Source organism: Phacochoerus africanus, chromosome X (genome assembly GCF_016906955.1).
Source record: "Phacochoerus africanus isolate WHEZ1 chromosome X, ROS_Pafr_v1, whole genome shotgun sequence".
NCBI classification, from domain to species: Eukaryota; Metazoa; Chordata; class Mammalia; order Artiodactyla; family Suidae; genus Phacochoerus; species Phacochoerus africanus.
In genome coordinates, this window is record NC_062560.1 from 30,586,618 (window position 1) to 30,607,634 (window position 21,017).

The window sequence follows — 21,017 nt, forward strand, 5'->3', positions numbered from 1 at the left end:
GGGAGTAAACTGCAGTATGGGAGTTGAAGTAGGACAACTGTTGGGCCTGATAAAATAATGGCTGGGAGAAAAAAAGAGAATAATTTCCTATAAAAGAGATACTTGTAAAAAATATAAAAGGAAACCACCAAAGCACATATAAATATGAAATATAATGTAGTAAATATACTGTAAGAGGAATGAAAATTGAGGCACTACAATTAATGATTTAAGTAGGCTCTCAATTATAGCAAATAGATGAATAATTGTAAAGTAGTTTACAAATATAAATAGCAAATCAAAAAATCAACAAAAATTAGAATAAATAAAAATAGAAAATCAAATAAATCCTAAATCATAAAAGCATGTGAAAACAGGAAATATATTTATAACAAGAAATGCTCTAGTTGAAAATTTTGATTTCCCTCAGAGAAATCATGAAATGATTACATCACTCAAAATGATATAGTCCAAAAGATCAGTTCTTACAATGTAATAAATAAAAGTCATGCTTTTCCATGCACCAAACTATTCTATTAGAAAATTTGAGGAGAATTTAAAAAGGACTTGCAAGCAAATTTTGCTTTGACATTTTATATGCTCCAATAATTATTTAATTTAGAATAATTGCAGTATCCTTTTGTTGGAATCACATTACATTTGTAAAAAATTTAACCCTTTATCTAGCATGGTTCTGGATTACAATGTGCACTGAAATATTAATTATTTTATTTTTCCTTCAGATGTTTTGTTTAGATTTGTATATACACTGACTCCTATTACTTAATTTCCTAATACCAGAATAAAAAAAAAAGTCAGTTTGTTCACAACATCAGTTTGTCCTCATTCAAGTGACTGATATTATTAAATATGTGCTTAAATGTGGTAAAACAAATTCTGAAGAAGGATTTTGACTAGAATAATAAGATCTCCATTGCCAGCACTGGTTCCCCTGCTTCACAGCAAGACTGGAGTACAGAAAGCAAAGTTATCAATGAGAAGAAATGCTATATTCCTCAAGAGATCTCCTACTAACTTCATAGGATAACTTAATTCTGAGCCTCAAAATCTGCCGAGAATGGGCCTTAATACACTCATGCTCAAGTTTCTGTGTGAATACAGAAATAAATCTTCTATCTCCCCTTTGAAGACATTTCCAAAACCTGAAGATCTCTCCCCAAGGTGAAGCCACTGGCATCCATTCTCCAACTGTGCTCCTTGTTTTACCCTTGATTCTCTACAGTTCTACTATCAACAAGGCAGCTACTGTGATCTTTTATAAGAATAAATCAGATCATATCACTCATTTTCTCCAAAACCTACAACTGATCCTATCTCACTCAGCATGAACGACATTCTTTACAATGGTCCACCAAGACCCTCCACAACCTGAATGCCCATACCCCTTTTGACCTCCTGCCCTACTATCCTCCCCTGGTGCATTCTGCTTAAATCTCACTAGCCTTCCTAATGTTCATCCATCAGGTCAGGCATACATCCAAAATTCAGGCCTTTGCAATGACCGCTTACCGTGCCTGGACAGCAAGGCTGGCTGCAATGCTGACTCCCTACCTTCTCCAAATCTTTCCTTAAATGCCCTTTCTGTCCTATTTAAAATCGCAGTGTATGAGGGTGAAGTCCATTCATTTTGTTCATTGTTTTTTAAGCGCTTAGAGCAATGTCTGGTACATAGTAAAAGCTTAATAAATATGTATGGATGGGTAAATTCCCACTCCTTACATTATCAGCTAAGTCCTTGGGTCTTAAAGTCCCTGCATAAAAGCTGAACCAATCAAAGATGACTGAACAACTTTGCTTTATAATCTTTGGCCTTTTCAGCTCACAACAAGTTTTCTCCAGTGTTACTGAGGTTGAACAAGTCCTGCCTTTAGTTCTTGATCTTATCTAAACTCTACCTTGGGCATGAGTGTCCTATCATTATCTGTAAGCTTTCTTCATCTATCCACATTTCTTGTCACCCTCTTGGCTACCAAAGACACAAAACATTTTATCAACCTCAGCTGGAACATCTATCTCAGTTTCAATGAGACAGATGAAGTGATGCATATTTGACCTCTTTCTTTCTTCCTTTTCCTCTCCACACTTTTCTCCTTATTTCCTTCCCTCCTTCCTTCTCCTTCTCTTATTGAAGCATAGTTGATTTATGACATTATATTAGCTTCAGGTGTATAACATAGTGATTCCATATTTTCATAGATTATATCCCAAGGTTATTATAAAATATTGGCTCTATTCCCTGAGCTCTACAATATATCCCTGTAGCTTATTTATTTTATACATAGTAGTCTGTACCCTTTAATCCCCATCCTTATCCTCCTTTCCCTCTCCCTACTAGTAAACACTTAGTTTGTTACCTATGTGTCTGCTTCTGTTTTGTTATATTCATTCATTTTATTTTTGAGATTCTACATATAAGTGATAATATACAATATTGCCCTTTTTTTCTGTGTGATTTATGTCACTTAAGGCCAACAGGCACATGAAAAGATATTAATTCCTTTTATGAAATCTTTTTAAATTGGTATGGATTCAGTGAGAATTAGAACTCAGGACATTTTCCCTATGAATTGACCACACCAGACCTCAGTATTCCACCATGTTTTACCCAAGTTCACCCTTATTATGCCCAACATAGTACCCTAGAAACCATCTCATGAAAGGTGGCATAGTATAGCGGTTAAAAGCTCAGGAATTAAAGCTACTTTGCTTGGGTTCAAATCCTTGCTCAACCAATACTAGTTGTGTCAACTTCATCAAGTTACTTTATTTAATATTTCTTAAATTTCTTCACCTACAAAATGGGAATGATAGTAATTTTAGATATGTCATAGAGCTATGGGTAAGTTATTGAGTACCTTAGTGCTATATTCACATTGGTCATCATTATTGAAAAATATAAAATCTAGTTGCCATCCTTATTCTAAGCCATGCTCTCATTTTTGTCCTAACAATTCACCTTTACCTATGCCAAGGCCTATTTGAGCAACTAAGAAAATCCTTAGTGGGGAGCAACATAGTCATGGAAAATCCACATCAAATTGCATGGAGTATTTTCCAGGATTTCTGTTGCTAAGTGCTGACTAAATATTTCTTTCATATTATCCTAGGTTGTGTTCTCCTAGAAACATATCCTAAGATAGAATATCCATGTAAGTGATGTATTTGTAAATGATCCTAAGGAGAACTGGTAAGGAAGTGGGGAGGATAAGAGAGAAAGACAGTGAAGAGTGTGATTCAAGAAAGGTTTCTATGGTACACAAGGGGGTCTCAATTCTGCTGGTAAACTTTGGGTCAGAAGGTAGAATATGCTTTGGAGTTACCTCATATGCAGATGTGGATGAGCAGTGGAGTTTATCCATAGAAAGCCATCTGTCATTGGCTGAAATTTGTTAGGAGATGTAGGAATCTAGAGCTTTTACACCCTGACACATGGGTTTTGATGACTGCAAAGCGCTTAAGGCATAGAGGCCAAGGAATTTGCAATTGGTAGTTGCCAGTCAGAGTACAGTGAATGTAGAGTGAGGGGGGCACATGCATGAGCCCACAAGAGTATCTCAGACACAATGGAACTGAAGCTTTCAGTAAATATAGGTATATAGAGGCATTAGGATAAATCCTTCTCACTGGGCTTCTTAAATGAATATTTTCGGCTTTTATGACAAGATTTCAAATATTTAAGGCTCTTGTGAGTAAAACTTTTGGAAACTTCAACTTGTGATGCTAAAAATTTTTATGTACATACTTTACTATTTTCTCATTGTGATATGAATACTTAACCTGAGATCTACTGTCTTAATGAATTTTTAAGTATACATTACAGTTTATGCTTTTATTATTATAAATACAAGTGTCATACAACAGACCTCTAGAACTTATGTATCTTGCGTAACTGAAATTTTATACCCCAACAATAACTCCTCATTTTCCCCTCCCTCCAGTCCCTGGCAACCAGTATTCTACTCTCGTTTCATACTTTCATATGAGATACTTTGAAGTAATATTTGGTAATTTAGTATAATAATCATATTTTAGCAAATTTTATTAAGACAATTGACTTTAATTCTCCTTGGTGTTTTTTTGGGGGGTGGGGTGTTCTATGCCGTTACCAGGGCATGCAAAAGTTCCCAGGCCAGGAATCAAATCCATGCCACAGCAGAGACAATGTCAGGTCCTTTACTGCTAGGCTACCAGGGAACTCCTTTTTTCTCAAAAATAAAGTACAAGTTACTTTAATACTGACTGAAACTTTCAAAAATTTAAGTTGTTTCAAAATTATGGCACCATCATTTATGTAATGGATATTATTAACTTTTTACATAGAAACAAGCACAATCATTATGTAATGGATATATTAACTTTTTACATAGAAACAAGCACAATCAATTCACAATATTGGCTTTGATATAAGAATAAATATTACTTATGCACATGTTTCTCATTCGTTGCCAGTTATGCCTTAGCTAGTGCATTAGCTATTACATACAGCTTTATATAGGTAAATAGGTGTTTATTAATCTGATTAATTCTTGTCAAATGGATTAGGTATCTTTCTAGTTCAATACATCTATGGAAATTACATGTGCTACATTATTTATATTTTGTTCAGAATGTAATGTTGTATTGTACTTAAAAATATGTACATTAAATCACAGTGATACCTACTACAGTTTTGTAATTTGATCCATGCAAATATGTCAAGAATAAAATTAACCACAATTTAATTTCAAACCTTCTCAACCAGCAACTGTACAATTTATGTGATGGTTTTATATTTTTACTACTAGATAATGACAATGATGAACGTCTTTAAAAGGAAATACATATTCATTGAAAAGACTGAAATCAAAACTATCCCCCTTCAAAAAGCTCATAAAGGCAGGAAGCCCATTTGCTTGCTGCAGGAGATATGTGGGGGTTAGATGGAATTACATCCAAAACTGCATCTAATGAGGATTCAATAACCCAGTTAAATTAAACCCACAATAACACCTTTTTACAAACCACAGTAATCAATACCATCACAATTGGTCTCAGATATAATACTATTAAATATATCTGAAAGAACAAATGATTATCTATGAGTGTAGCTGGGGCCCATCATTTTGAGTGTGCCAGGTTAAGAGGTATGAAGACAAAGATACTCAATTGGCAACTTAATAAGCTTGGGGTCACTGCTCTCCTGACCCATATGTCCATGAACATGGAAAGGAATTAATATTAGCTCATTAGCAGTGATTTACATGGTGAATGACAATGATGAACTTACAAACTGTGCTGTTACTAGAAATCAGTTAATGTGAATAATGACAGGAATGCTGGCAAGTCTCCTTTATCAATTGATTGAGTTACTTTTCTTCACTGTACCCACGAGTGATTTGACTTTTACTACAAAAAGAAATAGCACCATGCCGAAAGTGACGGAATAGTTCCGAAACTCCATTCATGTCTTGTTTTATTTTAGTGTGTAATTTTGTAGTTTATTTGATATAATGTAAGACATTAAACTCAAGTCACTCAAGATATTGCTACTCTGATTTCCGAAATAAACAAATGGCTTCATCTATTTGTATAGTTATGCAAATATGTGATATGGAATGAAATCCCAAGAAATCATTTAGAGTATAAAATACTTTAGCTAATAGGTGCTATTGAAAGCAAACTTATCACCTGTGTATAATCTTATACTATTTGCATTGGAAAATACCAAGGTCTGGCTATACTATAATGTTTCATCTTGAGTGTGAAATGTATGATCACAAAAATTATCTTAAGACATACATTATTATGTACATTTTCTTGATACTACATTTATTTATCCTCAGACGCTTCCTTCTAAAATTCAAAGCCTATTCTTTTTAAAGCAATTTTAAAACATTTTCTCAACTATCCAGATTATGCGTCTTAAATGCATATTGAACCTGTCAAAATTTTTCATCTCCTTTTTAAAAAATTGAAGTATAGCTGATTTACAATGTTGTGTTAACTTCAGGTATACAGCACAATGATTCTATTTTATACACACACACACACACACACACACACACACATACACATACATACATATACATCTATATGTATGTATATTTCATAATCATATTTTTCTTAGTTTGGAATTCAGAAACTTGTAATTGGTGGTTTAGAAAAAAAGCAGGATTGGGTTGGGGACCTTTCCTGGTAATTTAAAAAAATATTTTATTGTTTTCTATAAATTACATATCTTGTAGTACTTATACTGACACTAATTTGAAATTGAATGTATATGTTAAAAGTATAAAGTACAAAACTAAAATTATATAAGCAGATATAATTCAAAAATATCCTCTAATTTCCCCTTTGATGTGAAAAGAAAGTAAAGCAATATATCAGTTTGGAATAAACTGTTTCTCCAGAAAAGTTTGTTTTCTGGGAAACCTTTCTACCTTGAATGCATAGAGAACTTTTTTTATTGCAACCCTTTGTTTTGGGAAGTCTCTCAAATTTAAGTATTATAAACTACCTACTCCAATTAATGTTTCTCTTTCTAAATCAAGTTTCTAATGCTAACCATCTTATAAAATGTTTTAAGATTTCCACATGTCCAGTCAAAATGTCTTCATTGTATACATTTAAGGAAATTGTTCCGGTACAGCAAATGATCAGTGTGATCACTTTGTAAAATCTGAATGAAAGGTCTTTGCTTTTACCTTCAGAGACTCCTCTTGTTTAAAGAGATCTTCAAAATCTTTAGCACAGAGGTCAGGAGCATTGAGAAGTTGTTCCACTTCTGAGAGGGCTTGTGAGACATGAGTGATCTCAGTCAGATAAGCAGAAGGCACATATGAAATTTCCAAAGGCATGTCTTCAGTCATCACCATCACTGATTCTTCATGGACAGTGTGCTGGTATAGATATATAAGAGAACAATTCTTTTAGCTTCCTAATAATTTAAAGACCTCTGTTGAATGCATATAGATTCCAGTTTATAGCTGACAGAGAGCTGAAAAGTGGATTAAAAATGTATGATGATAAGTCTAGTAAAAAGGTTATTTATTATTTACATACCCTCCCTTCTGAAAAGTGTTAGAAGCATTTTATAATAAAAGAAATATACACATTAGCATCATGAATATAAGAATGAAAGACCAAGAGCTGTAAGGTCATAAGATGGGTACTTTTACCCTAAGAAAAGAATAATTTTTACAACTTGTTTTAAAAATGTAATTCTAAGCTTCCTGTAATTCTAAACTAGGTATAGGGTAGAATGCAGGAGGAGGTCTCCATCTGAAGTATTCATACCAAAAGGAACCTTTCCTATATTTTTATCCCTTAATCTTGACTGAAGAACAAAGTGGTTCTGGCTGGTAGCTCCCTTTCCATTAAGCACCCTTCTCTGAATTCCAGACATCAGATCCTCTCTTTGATGCTAGTTTCCTGCTAAGTTAAACGGCTAATTAAGGCACTAGATAAGAATTCCAGAAAGCCCAAAGTTCTAAGGTAACACTATCTTGCTGCATCTACACTTTCTCACCTGCCATTCAATTGCTGGGACTGATGAGTGTTTTTGAGCTCAATGACTGTTTGAACTTGGCCAGGAGTGCCTCTTTCCTTGTTCCTTATAAGAGCAAGAAGTAAATACTATTTGGCATGCAAATTCAGAACAACAGATGACCTCTGCTCTTTTCTGTCTATACTATAAGAAGCAAAAGTCTTATAAATGAAATCAGTTTTCTAGTAACTTTGTTTTGAATTGATGAACTGCCATCTGCCTGGTTACTGGGTCAGCTGAAGGTTTCAATGGCAGGGTCTCTTGGGGAGTGCTGATGATATGCATGCTTACAGAGCCATTCATTGCTGCACAGTCTTTATGATAAGACCACCCATATTTTTGCAGTAATGTAATTAAATGGAGTTTAGGATCCCAGACTGAAGTCACACAAAGATGAACAAGAACATAAGCTGGTCCACTTATGCTTTCTTTTCGATTACCCAGGTCCAGCATTCCTACACTCACTTCATACATAACATAAAGATACAATAATTCTAATTTAGATGTCTTATCTACTTATGATACTGAAAATTCATAGAATTATACAAATTAGCTTAAATTACATAATTAGACCTTTTACAAAGTTCGGTTTAGTGTAAATACCTTAACCAAATACGTGACATTTATTTCTTCATGATCAATGGAATGATAATCTACATGCACTTCTGATTTTACAGTTAAAACTATGTTAGAATCTTTGCCTAGAGTTGGAGGATTTTGTTCCTCCTATTATCTTGATGCAAAGTATCTGATCACCACAGATGGGAGAAGGTAAGTGGAGCATACTAGCTGAATAGGGAAGCTAAGGGATGAGCCTGTGACCTTTCATTAGAAATAGAAATATTTCAACATAAGTCTTTGAAAACATTACCATTGATAAACTGTCAACTCATTCTCTAGAAAACACAGTTTCATCCATTTGAATATTTTTATTTATTATAAGGGTTTAATAAACACAATAATTTTTAATATGGAGTGATGTATCATAATTTTTATATGTAATAAACTGTCAAAATTGAATCAAGAGACTCAGGGAATTGAAGATCTAGTTTACCAGCTACTCCTTAAAATACTTCATTCCTTTTGATACAGTCATGCAAGTCTATAATGAATAAACTATATCCACTGAATGACTTTCAGTTTGGTTTAATAAAAATCTGACAGTTATTAAAAAATCAGTGTAATTAGAAATATTGTTTTCATTTTCTTTATGCAAAATCCATGTGCTCATATTCAGATTTTGCCTTTTCATTTGAATTTCATTAACTCTACCTTGAATAATTACATCCTTCTGAATCCTGATGTGTACAAATCCTGTCTAACCTTTTGAAAATCAGCGTGTTTTGTTAATGGTCTTTACCAACTTATATCATTATAGATATTCATGCATCATTAGCAAGGAATTTCTCTAGCCATACTAATTCATTTTATTTCTCTCTGTTCATATTCATTTCTAATGATATATAACCCAAAATATACTATCTTTATTTTCTGGGAATGAGAATCAAGAGATGTGGAAGAAAGTCCCAAAGTACCTATTCTTATTAACAAGTGGAAAGTTCAATTAAAGCTTAAAAGGGTTTATTATGGGACAAAGTTATAATTTGTAACACCTAAAGTTGTGATGAAAACTGGTTTTAAATTTTGAGTTACGTTAAATAGGTATAGGTCTCACTCTTAAAGTTTATAATAAACTTCTATTACTTTAAACCTTTAGTTATCCCTTTCTTTTTATTACTTAAAATTTGATTCTTGAAGGGCCACATAACTGCATGAAATAAAGGCATTCCTCTTTGGAAACAAATGGTGCATTATATCTAAGTTTTCAAAACAAAATGTTTTCTCCCATGATTTAAAGGACTTCTCTCGCCTCAATATAAAAGTTTCAAACAGGCTGTGGTTACTGGCTCATTTATGAGTTATGAGGTCAAAGAAACTCAAGAAGAAAAATGTGTTTATGCCATGTCATTATAATATATTCTTTAAAAATACCTATATATCTAATATAAATGTGATATATAGAAAATATGTCAACACATTCAAAGTCTAAACATAGACTTGTATCTGGACAAAAAATGTAATTCAGCAATGGAACAATTTTTATTAATTCATTATTAATTCAGTGTTAATATAAACCAAGATATGTCTAATACTCAAAATAATACAAGGTTATTTTTCAATAATTCAAAGTAAGCTATCATGAAAATCTGTTAATTTTTATCTTATTATCCTCTTCAAAACTACATTCTTAATTATTAGAGACTATTTTAAAATGATAACACAATGGTACATAAATCTCAAATAGGCTCATAGGCTTTTATATGAGTGCTGATGGGTTATAAATTATAAGAAATGGGAAAGACTTAAGTTATCTAAAACAGTTAGCTTTCTCTTCTAGTCTCAAACAGCTTCAGAGAAAAAATGAAGTTTCTTTTTGATAAGGACAGTTGAGCTATTTGTATTTATTTCACTCTGATTAATTATAAAATTATAACACTAAAAAGGCAAATAAAATAATCAAATTTGGCAAAAAATACTGTATTAATCTATATAGAGAAAAAAGACTCAAAGAATAAGACATATAAAAATTAAGACTATGACATAGCTGAGATAGATAGGTATGGGTTTAGTATTTCATGTTCACACTTTTGGGTACACATAATTTATATGGCAATACCAGGGATCTGAAAGTACTCGGCCCAGTATACTTTTAATTAAGTCACTGTGCAGAATGATCTTAAATAATCAGCTTAATTAGTTCACATGAATTGGTTATGATCTTTATTTTTTTTCTTGTTAGGGCCACACCTGTGGCATATGGACATTCCCAGGCTAGGGGTTGAAGCTGAACCTGCTGGCCTATGCCACAGCCTCAGCAGTGCAGGAGCTGAGCCATATCTACAGCCTACACTGCAGCTTGTAGCAATGTTGGAGCCTTAACCCACTGAGCAAGGCCAGGGATCAAACTCATACACTCATGGACACTATGTTGGGTCCTTAACCTGCTGATCCACAATAAGAACCCATGGTTATGATCTTACAGAAAGAAAACAGTAACAAGATAACATTTTCTGTTAGGTATTTATCTCCCTCTTTATTGTATCATCTATAAAATTGCCTATGTGAAGCTACTGTACCATAAAAGAGAAGGATCAATCCTCAAATGATCATGAAGTAGTTGGTCAACAAATTGTCTTAAGCTAATAATTTATCATTTGGTTCAAAAAGACTAAAACACATTAAATACATAAATTATATATACATTATTAATAAAATAATCAGTATAAAATATTTCAGAAAGTCATCCTTTGTATCCATATTATTTATTTTCTAAAATTAGAATGAATTTTTGGTTCAAGGCAGTCTGGCATGGAAAGAGATATTCAGGGGAAGCTGGATGTACCAGTCTTTAAGAGCATTCTACTTCCAGGAGACCAGATATGTGTAGTGTCCTGTATAAAGAGTCTGACTACACCTATTCTTTGATCTTTCTTATGGTGATTCTCCCCTTCCACATCATCAGATTTACTTAAGTACTCAAGGCCAAGCTAAATTACCATCTAATTAAACTGATAAACTGAATCTTGATAGTGTGTTAATGGCTTACAGTGGTTTAAAGTGTTATCCTTCACAGGATAACATTTGCATTTTAATAAGGATTTTCAATACATTAACATAAATTAGTAACTTGGTAGAATTCTAGTCACTATGTATGGCCTGTGAGAGAAATGAAAGAAAAAGGCTTTGATTCCCACCAAGGAGAGCACCAACACATCGGTACCAACACATAGGGCCTATCTCACAAGAAATCACCAGTAAAATAACATGATAATTTAATAGATAAGTTATATGCCCTAGGTACCTTACAATGTGAAATAAATACAATAAAGGCTCATGCATAGTACCTAGCCTATAGTGAGTATTCAAAAGTATCTGTTGAATAAATGAAGAAACTATCAACCCAAAATGATATTTTAAAAATATATTTGGCTAGAACTGCTGGGATCCCCAATCATAATATAGTTTCCATTTTGGAATCCTCAGCATTTAAACAGGAATATTTTCTTCATTTCATAATATAATCTTCAATGGTATATATTTAAAAGGAGTTTATGATTTAAGTATGAAGCATTTTTCCAACTTAATGCACAGTAGCTAAAAGCTATTATACATATGTGTCTTGGCTCTTCAACTGTCTCTCAGATTTTAATGTAACTCATTCTATGTGAACAAAAAAATAAGCCTTTATTTGAAGTACTGTTATACAGATACTTTTAGGATATAATAATTTTAGCCTCTTCATAGAGGTCTGCAATGCTAACTAACAGAATGAAAGATCTGAGAAGGCCTGTAGTCAAGGAATTTTCTTACCCTTTCTAACTGTTCTCAAAGGCTTCACATAAAAATTTTAATTTATATATCCAGTCTATAGATAGATAGATAGGTAGATAGCCAGTGTAGATAGATAGGTAGATAGCCAGTGTAGATAGATAGATAGATAGATAGATAGATAGATAGATAGCTATCTCGATACCAGCTTGAGAATACCTGGCATAGGATTTTTTTCATATGTTCACATGTGAAATTGAACACATACACAAATATAATGAATTTAATTGAAAATAAAATTAACACAAGAAAAAATAAGTATGGAATTCCTTAAATTCTTCAAATACATGTCACCCTGCTATATCACTTAATTTCTATTGCCCTGTGGATCTTCCAATGTGAGCAGATTTTGTACAGCAAATCTAAAAATATTTTAATGCTCATGCTACAATTCTCAAGCATCTCAGAAAATCTGTCCAGGATTTTTATCTTTATTATTTAATGTGACACTAAAAACATATATCTGAATATGCATGTTTCATATCTCTGTTTTTGAATGAGATTTTTTCCTTTATTTGAAATGTGATCATGGAAAAGTCTATGGTAATCCTTAGCCACATGTGATACCTTACAGAGATTGAGACACAACAAACAGCTTAAATATAAGTGTGTGTATATATATATATATATATATATATATATATATATATATATATATATATATATATATATAAATAATCTTGGACCAACATCAGATTTCTTATTGGCAACAATGGAAGCTAGAAGAAAGTTAAAGAAGACAATAGATATTAGAAGACAGTGGTCCACAACTTATAAAGGCTATTAAAAGAGGAGACTCAAGAATGCTATTATTAACCAAAGAAGCCATTGTTACAATGACAAAAGAGAGACCATTTTGAAAATTGAAGTATTAAAAGGGTATACATCCTTACGTAATTTTTAAGAAAAAATTTCTCAAGTATTGCAACCAAATGAAAAATAAAGTATATTAAAGCTTTCTTGACATCAGGAAACAGAGTAAAAAGAAATAGTGACTAACAATAAACTCTGTGAGGTTTTTGGCTAAACTTAATGGAACAGCAGTAGTTTAAGAGTAATTTGAGTAGTAATATAACTTCTTGAACTAGATACTGTAAGGGAAAAATAACAGTAGCTAGGAACTAAAATGATAAAATGTTGGATTTTAAAGGATTTTATCTTGGTTTAAAAATAATAAGAAGTTGCTGAACAAATCAAATTGATGGGGAAAACAATGTTCTGTTTTAATTTTGGTGTAAAATTATAGAAATATAGGGCTATTTCTATTAAAAATAGGAATCAAAGTTGTAGTAAAATAGATATGCAAGTTGCAACTTCAAAATTATCTACAGTATACAGAGGGGTACAGTAGCATTTTTAAGGATAACAAACTAGAAAATTATGAACAAAGGACAAGAGCAAATAACTGTAAAATATAATAGAAGGGATTTACATAATTATATGGTTTTAAGAGCTATCACAACAATAATGAAGTTGGTTAAATCTCCCCATTAAAAGATAAAATAATGTCACTGGTTTAAAATACACAATTCATCTACAAACTGTTTACAAGAATCATTAAAAAAAGGTCACAGTGAGAAAATATTTGTAAAGTTGATGTCAGAGAATGTTTCGCCTAGGTTCTCTTCCAGGAGTTTGATGGTATCTTGTCTTATATTTAAGCCTTTCAGGCATTTTGAGTTTATTTTTGTGCATGGTGTGAGGTTGTGTTCTAGTTGCAGTGATTCTCAGGTCAGTCTCCCAAAGCAGCAGAAATAAAAACAAAAATAAACCCATGGGACCAAATCAAACTGACAAGCTTTTGCACAGCAAAAGAAAACAAAAAAGATAATTTACAGAATGGGAGGGAATAGTTTCAAAGGATGCAACGGACAAGGGCTTAATCTCTAGGATACACAAGCAACTTATACAACTCAACAGCAAAAAAGCCAACCGCCCAATGGAAAAATGGGCAAAAGACCCGAAGAGACAGTTCTCCAAGGAAGATGTACAGATGGCCAACAAGCACATGAAAAAATGCTCAACGTCCCTGATTATTAGAGAAATGCACATCAAAACTACCATGAGATACCACCTCACACCAGTCAGAATGGCCATCATTAGTAAGTCCACCAATAACAAATGCTGGAGGGGGTGTGGAGAAAAGGGAACCCTCCTGCACTGTTGGTGGGAATGTAAGCTGGTACAACCACTATGGAGACCAGTAGGGAGGTACCTTAGAAATCTATACATAGAACTACCATAGGACCCAGCAACCCCGCTCTTGGGCATATATCCAGACAAAACTTTCCTTGAAAAAGACGCATGCTCCCACATGTTCATTGCAGCTCTATTCGCAATAGCCAAGACATGGAAACAACCCAAGTGTCCATCGACTGATGATTGTATTCGGAAGCTGTGGTATATATACACAATGGAATACTACTCAGTCATAAAAAAGAAGGGCATAATGCATTTATGGGCATTTGCAGCAACATGGATGGAACTGGAGACTCTCATCCTGAGCTAAGTAAGTCAGAGAGAAAAAGACAAATACCATATGATATCACTTATATCTGGAATCTAATATACAGCACAAATGAAGCATTCCACAGAAAAGAAAATCATGGGCGTGGAGAATAGACTTGTGGTTGCCAAGGGGGAGGGGGAGGGAGTGGGGTGGATTGGGAGCTTGGAGTTAATGGATGCAAACTATTGCTTTTGGAATGGATTAGCAATGAGATCCTGCTGTGTAGCACTGGGAACTATGTCTAGTCACGTATGATGGAGCATGATAATGTTTGAAAAAAGAATGTATACATGTATGTGTAAATGGGTCACCATGCCGTACAGTAGAAGAAAATAAATAAATAACAGGTGATAAAATAAGAAGGTCACAGTGGCACACGTGATAATAGGTGATGCTACATCAGGGAAATAATTTGTAAAAAGTTAGAGTCAAAATAGCAACGTCAAATGAAATATAATTCCAGGGCAAATGGGTCCAAGCATTGTAATAATACAAGTCACAATTTTTCACACAAAAAAATGTCATTAATTTTTATGCCCAACATATTTAACTTTGTTTTACCCATGGTACAAATTAGTGTACATAAAAGGAGAATGTAATAAAATTATGTCTATAAATGGTAGCTTCCATATAGTTCTTCCAGTATCTTCGGATCAAAAATTTCAAAAAGCAAAGCAAACTAAACAGGCAAAAAAAAATAGAGATTGTTTTAACCATCGGGCTAAATTTAATCCATATTTTATACAAAATTAAAACGTATATTCTTCTTTTTATATTATAGAGACATTAAAAAGATCATATATTCACAAAGGAAACTTTCAAAGGATAAAAACTAGACATTTCATAGGTCACCTCTTCTTATAATCTAATAATCCAGAAATGTAGAGAAATGATGGAATAAATTTTGTTTTTTTCCCAAGGTTGTTATAAGGGATGCATCAGATCTGTATGTATTACCTGGAAAAATGTCCCTGACAGATTGTTATAGTTAAAAAATCATACACAGAATGAGGCAATATTTTTAAAAAGAGGAAAATCATATCTATCTGTACTATTTATGGTTAAGAAGCATAGAGTATAGTATGAAAGATAATACTAAATTGTAGACATTTATTATTTCAGAGGGAGTGAAATTGATTGGCAGGAGGGAGATCTGGAGAGTACTGTTTTCTCAATATAATTTTGTATTGATTGAACTGTTAAACTAATATAGTATTACATTTAAACAACTATAATTAACTCTGAACTAGCGCTAAATAGTAGAAGCAAAATGATGGAGTTTGTGGTGGTAAATAAAATCTTTATGTAACCTGTTTATGAGTAGACATGGCTCCTTCTAATTGGCTTGACCATAACAAGCTCTTTTCAATTCAACCAAAGATGTAGGACTGAACCATATGGAAGCACAAACCAAGATAAAATGCTTAGGAGAGGAGGTCAGACATATCTTGAAAGAATTTCACTTTATCACCTAAGACAATACTGATGGCATTCACTACACACTGAACTGACTGACGGAATCTGGCAGTAACTAGCACATGGTTCTGCACAGGAAAAAATGAGATTTTTAGGCGCTTAACTTCCTGAAGATGAGTAAGGGACTTTAAATGGAAATGGAAAACTGTGTTATGTAACATCTACTTTGATCTTGAGTTCAATTTCAAACGACTAATTAGAATAAAAATAACTAATGAGAAAAATACTCCCACCAAAGCAGATACTTAGTAACATGAAACAATGAGTAAACTGGCAGACTTTTTTTTTTTTTTTTTGCGATTTTGAACTGACAACCTCAATAGTTTCCATGCATTCTAAATTGTTTTTATTAAGCTGAAAAGGCTTCCTATTTCTTTGGCCTGATATATGAGACTACCTTTATATAAATATCCTTAATTTGAAAAGGCACTAATAAAAATGAGATATAATAATAACACTATTTACAAAATTATGTGACGTAATTCCAAAATGCATGTTTGATAATTACCTCACATTTTATTCCCTTTTTAAATATTCGCAATTATTTTATATGTCTGAAATAAAAAGTGGAGAGTTAGAACACAGAACTTTTGGAACTTGACTGAAAGATGGAGAGTAAACTATAAAAATTATTTTCTTAAGGAGGTTAGCAGGCATTTTTCAAAGGCAAAACATGTATTTTACAAAGCAAACTTACATCTGAAAATATAATTATATGCAAGTTTGTATGTATATGGAAATGTGTATAGTATATGTATATATGAGCATGCACATGCCGTACAGATAATAGATATTTAGATATATAAATAGATATAGAGAGATATAGAAATTTGCTGGCAGCAGTATTTTGTGATTTAGGAAGCTAATATGCCATATGTTATTGCTTGTTAATTTCACATTTAGTAGATGAGAGATTAATAACTTTTAACCCAATTTTATTCAGGAATAAACTGTTAAATAATTTTTCTCTCTCATCTGTGTTGCCCTAAACAGTTTTTCAAGGCCATGTGTCCCTATATCCCTCTGTACGTATCCTTTTTTGCCTCACTTCCAAGCAGTAGCTATTTCACTTCTGTAATTTATTCTTTTTCTTTTTCTTTCTGGCTTCTACTTGGTGCAGAAAAATAAAATAATTAAGTTTATTAGAATTATCTCTATAATTAGAATTACATTAAAAAAAAACTTTCAGAAAAGAACCTGAATAATCCTCTCATAAAGAAAAATAAGTAAGCTTTGGACTTCATGAACTTTATCAAATCAATTTAGAGAATCCAGAGGCCTTTTTGTTCTACCCCTTTTCTGATTTTTGACTGTGTTCCATGCAATTTATCATACTGTTTACCTGACCTCTGAATTAATTAGGTACTGCTATGTGTATTGAAACTATTGTGTTTAATGTTATTTTTCTAAAATAATATATTTTGCCAAGTTATAAATAACTTTGTAAAAGATGACAGTCACTAAACAATGCAATTTTTTTTTCCTACCAAAGACTATGCTCAATTCTTTCTCAGAGTTTTGTGAGTTTAATGACACCTTGGGCTTAATGTGCTCCACTTTACAATCAAGATAGTTTCTCTTTTTTATTTTTATTTTTTTATTGTAAATCAACTATACCTCAATTTATTTTTTTATATTACTCAATGAATTTATTACATTTTTTTTCCTGTCTTTTTGCTATTTCCCTGGGCCGCTTCCGCGGCATGTGCAGGTTCCCAGGCTAGGGGTCCAATCGGAGCTGTAGCCACCGGCCTACGCCAGAGCCACAGCAACGCGGGATCCGAGCCGCGTCTGCAACCTACACCACAGCTCAAGGCAACGCCGGATCCTTAACCCACTGAGCAAGGGCAGGGACCGAACCCACAACCTCATGGTTCCCAGTCGGATTCGTTAACCACTGCGCCACGACGGGAACTCCTGAATTTATTACATTTATAGTTATACAATGATACAGCATTTCCATCCCAAACCCTCAGCATCCCCCCATCCCCAAACCTCTCTCCTTTGGAAACCATAAGTTTTTCAAAGTATGTGAGTCAGTATCTGTTCTGTAAAGAAGTTCTTACAGAGAAAGTTTCTCTTGGAATAGCTTGTTCTCTGTCAATGTTCCAGAAAATAATTATCATTGTATTTTCCCATGGCAAGTATTCTAATATAAAATTAACCTGTTCTGCCCAGCACATTTTCAAGTTTTTAACTCTAAGAAACCATATTCACACAATCACTTTTAAATTTGTTTTAGATCATACACTTTAAAAGGATTTTAACTGTCTTAACATGCCTTCTATTTCTTAAAATCCTTTGTAAAAGCAGCTGCAATATAAATAGTGTTTTGTCAAATTAAAAAAAGATATTAATTTTTCATTCCTCAAAACTTTTAAGAATACTGATTTAATTTGCTTACTTTTGTATCCAAACCAATTTTAAGTATAAGAATTAACTAAATTAAAAATGTAAAAGCATTTTGCAAATTGCAAAGTTAAGTCCTTGTCATAGTTATTTATTTAGAAATGAAAAATACAGGAAAAGTGTACATATTGACATAAAAGCAATGTATCTTTCCAATCTGGAATTTTTGTGTTTTCAATTTTGATGACGCACAGGAAAGGTCATACTTCTGTGTTAAAACAAATGGTACTATTATGGAATCTGTATAGTTTTGAAACAAATAAAGAAGGATTTAAATCCAGAGGATGAAAATAATTATAAGAAAACTAAATACTATTTTGGTACATTTACTATATGTCAGTGTGTATTTTGAAATATACTAGGCAGGTATTATAATACCCTAATTCCACTTTTTTTGTGTGTGCATGTGTATTTGTTCTTATATTTGTTTCTCACACGTGACAAAAGAAAGTCCAGAATCTTATTCCAGGAGTGAATTGTTGGCCAGTACTCATTACCTGGAAGGCCATAAAATGGGAGGCAATCACCAGTTTTAAGAGCTTTCTTTTTCTCATTCTCAAAATTTCAAGCAACCAACACAAAAACTTGGCAAGAATGGTGCCCCTTGCATACAAATAAGTTTCGCCAAATTATTCATTCTCAGACTTTACATTTCATGGGTCAGTAAAATCCTACCAAAAATGTCAGGGAACCTCACAGAGTGCCAAATTTTATTTTTCTAGTAAAGGATATTGCAATCAAATAATAAAAAAAAGAAAAAAAGAAAGGTGAAAGGCCATTTTAATGCTTCCCCCTCTCATGATGAACTGTAGAAAGCTATACTTTCAGAAGAAAGGACAATTCTTGTACAAATTTAGCTCTATGAAAAATTCAATACATTTGCTCTTATTTTTTTTCCTTTTATTATGGACCAGTGAAAACTTTCAGATACTGGTAGACTGGCAGTGAGGCACCACTGGTGTAAGAATGCAGAATGGATAACTCCTGTGGAATTCCACAAGAAGATGCTACTCATTCATCTATTCACCATATTTTTATTGAGCAACTACTCTATTGTAGAGTTTCTATACTGGGAAAATAGTAAGACAGATAGTGACCACCATCATGTAGCCTACATTCTAATGGTAACAAGATAGACTAGAAACAAGAAAGTAAACAATACATTTTCAAATTGTGTTAAGAGATATAAGGGAAACAACCTGACTAAGGTTGAAGAGTGTGGTGATGAAGAGAATCAGGAGATGATTCTGAACTACAACACACAGGTGTTGAAGGATGTCTTTTTTCCACATCCTGAAAGATGACAAGAGACCAGCAGGAAAAGATCCAGAAAGAAAGTCTTGAGAAAGGGTAACAACAATTGCAAAGATTTTGAAGTAGAAGCATTTTGGCAAGTTTGAAGAAGAGGAGGTCTCGATGGCCACATATTAACTAAGCTATTATCCACTCAGGAAGGCAATATATGAAAGGGTTGAGAGCACTCAAAATAATTCTCCGTACAGGAAATAGTCATGTGTATCTGCCTATGAGGAAAGCAACTAAAATACTAAAATAGAGCATGAATGATATTATTCATATGTTTCAGGTATATTTGTGATAGTTTAGATACTAGTCACAGTACAGTAATTGAATTTTGTATATGTCATAAAGGGAGTTGTAAACATTATAAATTACTGAATTTTTTAAATAATTCATTTATATCTTGCCATCCATCATTTTAGACAAAAATATAGTAATTGTTATGGAAAATTATTTACATAGATTTCCTGATTTAACTTGGTAATAAGTGCTCATGTATTGCTAATCTGGATATGCAGTTAATAATGCCTCTAACTTATGAATTAACCTAAACATCTTAAGTTTGTACAGCTATGGACACATGGTTTTCATTTTCACTGTGCACCTTTATCCATGGATTAGTCACCAGTAAATATACATTCCTATATTTCCTATATTTCAACACATTTTACATGTGTTAACATAGCTATTTAAAAATGTAAAAATTGCTCCTGATGATAGCATATGGTGTTAAATTTGAGAATGAAATAACCTGGAAGTTTAGTTCTCTGATAGTTGACTATCAATTATTGAGTACCACACTCAGAGATTAAATGAATTAAAATATAGAAATTATGGAATTTTTAAACAAAATTATATTATAAATGAATGGTCTATGAATAAATGCATTTGTATTAATAAGAATAAACCTAGATTTCAAACACACTTTGTTTCAAAAGCCACTGGCTCATAAAAAAGGACAGAAGAAATATCAGGTAACTTAGCAAACCTGAAAACATTGTAGTCCTTTTTTTTTATTTCATGAAAATCAAAGTTAGGAAAGCTATACACTTGAATTAATTTTATTCATCTGTTCTAAGAATGTGTTCCATACAATGAAAGTCCTAAGTAATCACTGAAGAATCAGAATGATTCACAGATGGTGCAAGTGATTTAATTATTTTAACCAGTTGTTCTGGGCATGCTCAGAAGGATATTGCCAACCCCACTGCAAAAGCCATCTGAGCTCCCTTCCAGCTGGTGTTCCATATTTTGAGAGCAAATTTAGATTGGCGAAATTATACTTTTTATTGTTATGTTGCAAACAGAGGTCAAATTTCTGCGTATAAATTCTTGTACTTTTTTTTTCTTTTCATTGTATGGGTTATATTTATCAAATATTATGTCTTGTTTGCATGATTGTTATGGATT

General features: G+C 32.8%; 1 protein-coding gene across 6 annotated transcripts in view; it reads right to left on the reverse strand.

Annotated features, from left to right (window-relative positions):
- DMD (dystrophin) overlaps nucleotides 1-21,017 on the reverse strand; it is a 2,144,556-nt gene that overhangs the window by 1,245,073 nt on the left and 878,466 nt on the right. For all 6 annotated transcript variants that reach the window (XM_047764837.1, XM_047764839.1, XM_047764840.1 and 3 more), the window contains one exon: nucleotides 6,684-6,878. In XM_047764837.1, the coding sequence (XP_047620793.1) occupies nucleotides 6,684-6,878 (195 nt within the window). The remainder of the gene's footprint in view (nucleotides 1-6,683; nucleotides 6,879-21,017) is intronic.